Source organism: Dipteris shenzhenensis, chromosome 15 (assembly GCF_047967505.1).
Source record: "Dipteris shenzhenensis isolate YYH24624 ecotype China chromosome 15, Dip_SZ_1.0, whole genome shotgun sequence".
Lineage (NCBI taxonomy): Eukaryota > Viridiplantae > Streptophyta > Polypodiopsida > Gleicheniales > Dipteridaceae > Dipteris > Dipteris shenzhenensis.
The window spans coordinates 55,920,488-55,928,422 of record NC_141610.1 but is presented as its reverse complement, the minus strand read 5'-3'; the positions used below and the strand labels follow the sequence as shown (position 1 = coordinate 55,928,422).

Genomic DNA, 7,935 nt, shown 5'->3' with positions numbered 1-7,935 from the left:
CTTTTCATTATGTAGGACATGCTCCAGGCTACGCATGATGAAAATGCACTAGTTGCAAAGCTGGTACAAAAGTTAGTGTAAGATCATGTCACATGACATATGTTGAAATTGCAAGGAAGCACATCATTTTGCAACGATGACACACGATTGCATCCTAGTACTTTTTGCAACGATGACACACACTCAAATTATAAACATATCTGCCCAAACAAATGTTTTGAGTAGTCTAAAAGGCTATGGTAGCTTCACATTCATCATGCAGAACACTGGCTTGTCATAAGAGCATCGCGGCAAATCATTTCAAAATAACCCATCCTAATTGCTGTGTGTTAGCCCTTGCTGAAGCTACAGCTTACAGCATCCTTCCCAAAAAAGAGCAGACGGCGAATTTGTGACATTCGATAGCTTCTGCAAACATGACAGTAACACAAATGCTTCTATGTAGAATCTCATAAAAATATGGTACTCAACAGCATTGAAAATGGCTGAAACGATTTTATTGTCAGATTTAAGACACAAAATTTCATAAAAGCAGGAAAGTGACAATTGTTACATAACACAGCCAAACACTCTTTCAAATTCATTCTTCCCTTGCAGTATGCTTTATGCCTTTGGCGATCTCCCTTGCCTCTTTGTTGATGGAACGAAGCTGAGATAATAGCTTCAATTTCTGATGATTGTTTGGACCATTTGGTTGCCTCTCAACATCCATCATCATCCTGTTTAGCAGTTGAAAGAAATAACTGTCTGACCTGAGATATTCTAGACCTCTGTTGAATGTCTTAGCCCGCTCTAGCGTTCCATTATCTCTCAGCAGCTGCTCAACAACCATGCAGTCCTGATTATTGCATTTTTGTTATAATTAAAATGCACAGCAGGATATTAGTGACATGATGAGATCATAAGTTCTTTTGCTAAAATCAAACGTTCACTGCCTGAAGGCAGACCATGAACACAAGTATACGGCCTATGGATTCCTTCCAAATGTATAATGTATATAATGCAGGAACAGTGATGAGCATGAAACATCTGTATAGAGTATAATTCATGAGACTTTGCAAATAACCTGATTCAACAATTGAATTTCCGGTCGTAGTGATTTTTCCCTCTCTGTCATAGCTGTCTTCAATATACCTTCGATGCGATTCACCACTTCCACATTTCCTTCTTTCTTAGCCTTCCTACCATGGACATGCATACTATATTTGTTAACAAAAGGATAAGTAATATGTTTTTCCTAGACTAAAGCATAGAAATGATAAATGGATAAAAATACACCCTGTTGATGAAGCTTAATTATTATAACCAGACTACAGTGTGCATTATCCAACAGCATGCATCATGAGAAAACAGGAGTAGTGGGCAATACTGTGTGGGATCAGATCTAGCACCCATGGAGCTTGTCCATGTTGTGGAGGTTTGTACTTAACCTTTTGGTCCTATTTGGATATATCTATTGAAGTTATGGTTACTACGTCCAAAATTCGGGCATGAATTTTTCATACATTCTTGTGCACATGGAAGCTGAACTGTGAAATCTCAAGGAACTGCCACAATTTGCTCATATCTTGCTTCAAATAAAGCTGGGACAACATATACTGAATCGCAATTAGTACTACAAGGGACGTGCAAAGTGTGATTTCCACCAGATTCCAAATAATTTCCAGTTATCTTGAGATGTTTCAATTTCTTCCCTTGTTGGTGCTCAATTGGATCTAGAGTATGTAGTAAGCTTGAAGAAAACTGTGGATTTGGGATCGAAACAGAGAATTATTGAAATTTGGAGTTTTAGGCCTTCAAAGAACCCTGGAAATCAGGCTAGAAAAGCAAGCAATAATGGAATCAGACACAGAAAACATTGGACTAGGTTCAGTTGCAGGCTATTCAACATAACTCGAGCATCTGATTCATAGTTCTTTGGGGCCTATACTCCAAGAATTCAGAGAATTAACTCATGAAAATAAAGATCAATAATCAAAGGAATCAGGATGGATCAAAGACTGCAGAATTTAACTGCCACAATGAACAGATATCTCAGGAGAAATCAGATTCATGAAGGGAAGAGACCCATGGAGACTACCCTTGAAACAATTCCTAATTCTGATGATGAAATTGAACCTGCGACTGTCTGAAAGGTTTATGGCATCAGCTAGAAGAGCACACAATAGGTAGGAACAGGCTGCAACCAAAGCAAAAGACCTTCACCAGGGTACAGCTCAGAAAAGGTCCAGCCCAGAAATTGAAGTCTTATGCCAGAAATTTAATGAATACAAGGGTCTTACTGCTGATCTCAGATATTTCCCTTTCCAAGTTCAAAGGAGAGACTGGCTCACCCAGTAAGCTGGAATAATGGATCAGTAAATTGGAATACTACTTTTTATTATATCATAAAAGGGATCAGGGTAAAACAAGATCTGTTGTGCTTCATCTTGAGTATCTTGTACACTCATGGTGGAGGCATTTGTAACAGGATGGTAAGGTGATTGCTACATGGGAAGCATTCAAAAGAGAGAGATTCCAGACTTTTAGTTCTTCTCTAGCCAGGGATCAATATATCTGCAGGTGGTATGATTTGACTCAGCAAGGAATAGTAAAGAATTATATCCAAGAAACTAGCCTTGTTCATCCATGGCCTTGATGATAGAAGTAGAATGCTCAAATTTATCCATGGATTGCATCCTAATACTGCCCCAGATGTGGCAGCTCAAAAGCCCATCACTCTTAGAGAGCGCATCACTCTTAAGGAGACCATGCAATTGGCTGAGTTATACGAGGGCAAGTAGAATCTAATGGAGAAGACCATTGGTATTAGCCACTTTTGGTATTACAACATCAATTAAAGAAATCCCCCCTAATGAAAACAGGCCACTTGCATCGTCTCCAACCCCTTCTATCCCTAGATATCATACTGTTCATGGGGTCATGCAAAAGCTTATGAGACTGAGGATGCAAAGGCCTCTTTAAGACTACCCCCAGAGATGGTTCCCGTGATAAGGAGGAGGAGGTGGTTAGGCAACTATCTCAGGCTTTTATGGATGAAAGGAATAAGAAGAGGAAATTTTGGACCCGGGAGCACCGGAGTGTATGCAAGCCTAAGGCATGGGCAAAGTCAAGATGATACTTGAGGTTGATCATGATCTACCCTCTGACGATCCACTCCTTGATTCGGAATTTCATGATTGTCAGAATGATGGCAAAGATGATGATGAGGTCATTCAAGGATCCAAAAAAGAGACTAGCCAAGTGGTCCTACATAGTAGAGCTACATGATCAATGGAGACTACCAGTCCAATTGCCCAAGAGTGAAGTTGTTGATAAATATGTGGATGTTGGCAGAGATACAGATGAAATTCTTGGATTGAGGACAATTAAGTGTTTTGGGACACTCAATCTATCTTGTACAGCATCTCTCCAAAGGCTATAATGGGCTCTAGAGATGCCCAAACTCTTAGATTGAAGGGGATGGTTAATGGCAGACCTCTCCACATCTTGGTTGATAGTGGTAGCACCCATAACTTCATTGACCCAAATCTGTCCAAGCAGTGAAATTGAACCCATCTACATTGGATCATGGGCTTAAGGTTGAAGTGGCTAATGTGAAGCACTCCAGCAAACAATGTTGCCAAGCCACTCAAATTAAGCTCTCTGAAGACTATACCTTTATGGGTGATATACTTGCTTTGGATATGGGACCTATTGATATTATATTGGGCTGTGAATGGCTGAGGACCTAAAGAGAGTTCTCTATGGATTTAGGCAAGTTGTATATGAAGTTTTTGCATTCTGGAAAACAGGTCTGACTTATGGGCTTCAAACCTCCTAAATTGACAGTTATATCATCTAGAAAATTAGCGAGAGACCTCAAGAGCGATTGTGGATTCTATGCTGTACATTTAGCTAAAACAGAGGAAAGCAATGGACTGTTGGTGGAGGACGGGCCATGCAGGAGTTGCTAGAGCGATGTTTTTTGCTGATCTTCCTCATCACTTACCACCTAAGAGAGATGTGGACCATGCAATTAACCTTCAGCCCGGGTCAAAGCCAGATGCGTAGAGGCATTGGATGGATCTCAGGTCCATCCTGGACAATATTTGGATGGATACCATACATACTTTAATGGCCAGTTGGGCGACCATGCAAGGTTCCTCCCGGACAGCTTCTGCCATGAGGGATATTTTCCTTAGGGAACAGAGGGGCTTCCCTTCTTCTCAAAGTCTATAGCAGGATTGAGGTGGCACTTTCAGCCGCTTCCTTGGTTTCTTTCCAGTTTGTACTGAGGTTTTATGTTGACCCACTCTGGGTGGTCTTTTGTTCATGCCATGCATGATGTACTTCATCGTTAATACAAGTCTTTTCTTAGGGGGGGGGGGGGGGGCACAGTCAACAAAGCACCTATAGGCTATCACAAGCTGAGAGGAGGTGTCAGGACTCCTTTTGCTTCCTCAGTTCTCTTGGTAAAGAAGAAGGAAGGCTCATATAGGATGAACAGCTTCCTATCCCGAGAATTGATTATTTATCAGATGAGCTAAGAGGAGGCAAGTACTTTACAAAGATAAACCTAACATCAGGCTACCATCAAAGAAGAATGGAAGAGAAGGATGAGCCAAAAACAGCTTCAGAACTGAACGTGTCTATATCAGTTCAAGGTCATGGCATTTGGCCTCACTAATGCTTCCCAAGCACTCATGAACAAGATCGGACATCTCTATCTCTACAAATCTGTCCTCATTTTCTTTGATGATATACTCATATACAGCAAGTGCTCTGTATATGCAATCGGAGCTTTCCAATGATAGGGGTAACTGGAGTGCTGAACACAAGACAAGCCAAGCCTGCCTCACTCATAGGCCCCATCTCCTCTGCATGGATTCCAAGTTTTCCTGCCAATTCTGGAGTGAGAAAATTTGCACGAGAATGTCATCTAATCCCTCACTTTGCCCCATGCCCTGCAAAGCTTTGTAACATTGCCATTAGGCTGCTCATTGATAACATCAGGCATTAACCCTGCAGATCATTTGGGCTTCTTGCCTTTTTGCTCTTCCCTATCATCCATTTTTCCTTTAAGCTTGCATTTTGGACAACCTCATGCCATATGGCCCTCTTCTCTACAGTGAAAGCATTTGTTAGCCTCCATCAAGGATTTCCTTGACAACGAATTAGAACCTGGCCCATCACACTTCTTCCCTTTGTTGAAAGGAGGCTTCAAAGCATTCTCACAGGACAAGCCAAGCCTGCCTCACTAATAGGCCCCATCTCCTCTGCATGGATTCCAAGTTTTCCTGCCAATTCTGGAGTGAGAAAATTTGCACGAGAATGTCATCTGATCCCTCACTTTGCCCCATGCCCTGCAAAGCTTTGTAACATTGCCATTAGGCTGCTCATTGATAACATCAGGCATTAACCCTGCAGATCATTTGGGCTTCTTGCCTTTTTGCTCTTCCCTATCATCCATTTTTCCTTTAAGCTTGTGTTTTGGGCAACCTCGTGCCATATGGCCCTCTTCTTTACAGTGAAAGCATTTGTTAGCCTCCATCAAGGCCTTCCTTGACAACGAATTAGAACCTGGCCTATCACGCTTCTTCCCTTTGTTGAAAGGAGGCTTCAAAGCATTCTCTGGCTTCCCTACTTTCTTGAAATTCTCGGACTTACTGCTTTTATACCCGCTGGTGTTTCCCAACAGCAATGCATCAGCTGTGGTAGCATTCTTAATGAGTTGAGACCTGTGGTAGCATTCTCAATGAGTTGAGACATGTTTGTAGCCCTTGTTTTAGTACAGTAGTCCCTAATTTCCTTTGGCAGCCCACAACAATATTTTTCAATCTGTTCTAACAAGGGCACATGCCTATAAGAGCTGACTGGCAAGAGAGCTTCCTAAAACTTTTTGTTGTATTCTTCCAAATTATTACTGTGAGCTGCATCCAACTTGTGCCATGCTGTCACAACATCTACCTCAAAGGTAGTGATCAACCAAGTAGTTGAAAACACTTGCTTAAACTGAACCCAACTAGTGGGTGCTCTATTTTGGAGCAGCAAATTTGTCCACCATTGTAGCGCATTCCCCTTCAGGAAGGTGGCTGCCTTTTGCATTTTTGATGACTCGGTGAACTTCCCCCCCAAGAACGCTGCATCAAACTGCTGCACAAAAGTTAAAGCCTTCAACCTATCCTGAGCCCCATTAAAGGGGTCTCAAACTTCACTCTTGTGCCACCCTCCTTGTAATCTTTACCTTTCCTTTGGGTGTCAGATTGTCATACACAGGTGGCTGCAAAAATGGAGGCTGGATTGCATTTTTTCTAGTCCTCTAGTGCCACTATCCATTAGAGGATTTCTCAAACCAGCCCTAGGCATACTAAACATACTTGTAGGAGCTCTAAAGATCCCTGCTTTGCATTCCCGGCTGCATGCCAATATTGCCATACATCATGTTACGCATTGCGGGCTGCATATTCCCAGATACATTGCATTGCATCCATGGCTGAAAACCCAGAGGGTAATTTCCAAGCATTCCTTGACCATCATTAACTTGACCAGCCATTGCTTGAAATACTGAACCCCCACCAAAATACCCTGGATGGATAAAGGGTTGAGGAAAAACTGCTGCCCTTGATTTAAATTCTGAAAATCAGTCCCTTGGCCATGCATAACTACACCAGGACCTAAGGGATGCTGCTCTGGAACTCCCTGTACATTTGGCATTATCGGAGGCTGTCCATCCAATGGATTCAGACCAAATGACTGTTTTTGAAATCCACAAGGCTCCCCTACATAAGAATGCTTCTTCCTTTCCTTAGACCTCAAAGGAGTCTGCATAAACTCAAAGAATCTTGGGTCCTGTGTGAGCTGCGTGTGTGCTCCCACAGCACTCACTAACTATGCCTTAAAGAAAGCATCGGCATCCTCTGCATTCTCAGCCTCTTTTGACCCTTTTGATTGAGAGGCACTCACACCAAAAAGATTTACCACTGCTGTGCCTCAACATTTTGGTCATCCTCTTCTTGCTCATCCTGGGAGGACTGCCCCTTAATATATCCCAATCATTATCTGTCAAAGACATATTTGCTGATTTTCTTCTCGCTGTACTCAAATCACAGCAAGCAACACTTTACTAGAGACGATCACATGCTCACCTCCTTAAGAAGATGGTGATGTCTCGGACACAGAACCATGAAACCAGTCTCAAGGCCAACAAGATTGTGGTAAAACAACTAATCAGCCAAAAGCCTTCACATTAAGATAGCAAACACTCCAAACACAGATAGGGGGAGCTAGAGCGATCGTGCTCAAGTACAAAGACACAGACTGGCACCAAATCCTTGGCACCCCTTTCGGTATTTCTTCATTAATTTAAGAGTCCCACAAGTAGATTACACAATGAGTACAAACTCACGCACATTCAGTGCTCTTCCCACTCTCAGTAGGCATCAGTATCACAACACATTAGCCCTACACGGCTCTGCTCTCACACCCATGTGACCATTGGCATCCATTCTCAGTGCAAACACCTGCATTAGAATTCAGGAGCTGTTACTAGCAGCCCTTGCAGGACCACACACTCTCCAGCCAACCACAAGTGTCCACTGACTCACTGGAATACCCAAACAATGTCAGAGTGGAGTAGCTCCAATGGTCACTTAGCCCTCGATGTAGCCTCCTGTGGGAATCTCTCCGACTGCTACTTGCCCTCCAAGCAAGTCTGACAAACTTTATCTGTGCCTGCGATAGGTGGCAGTCCCTCCACCATCTTCGACTTTTGCATTCCTGTCAGAGTGCCGTAATTGGCATAACCAAACCTTTCATGCCACAACTTTGAGTACCTGTGGTCCCCATGTATGACTGAGGATCATGTATGACTGAGGCATGTAACCAGTATAAACTATTTTCCTGGACACCTTGGGCCACCAATTTTCCTTGGATGTGACGATGACTTCCCCATTC

General features: G+C 42.6%; 1 protein-coding gene and 1 pseudogene across 1 annotated transcript in view; both read right to left on the bottom strand.

The window, feature by feature from the left end:
* Positions 1 to 1,119: 1,119 nt before the first annotated feature.
* Positions 1,120 to 7,935, bottom strand: part of LOC147894019 (putative pentatricopeptide repeat-containing protein At3g05240) — a 28,707-nt gene continuing 21,891 nt past the window's right edge. The window contains exon 5 of the mRNA XM_087386591.1: positions 1,120 to 1,181. Within this exon, the coding sequence (XP_087242717.1) occupies positions 1,173 to 1,181 (9 nt within the window). The 3' untranslated portion in view covers positions 1,120 to 1,172. The remainder of the gene's footprint in view (positions 1,182 to 7,935) is intronic.
* On the bottom strand, positions 4,747 to 6,696 carry LOC147894020 (uncharacterized; annotated as a pseudogene).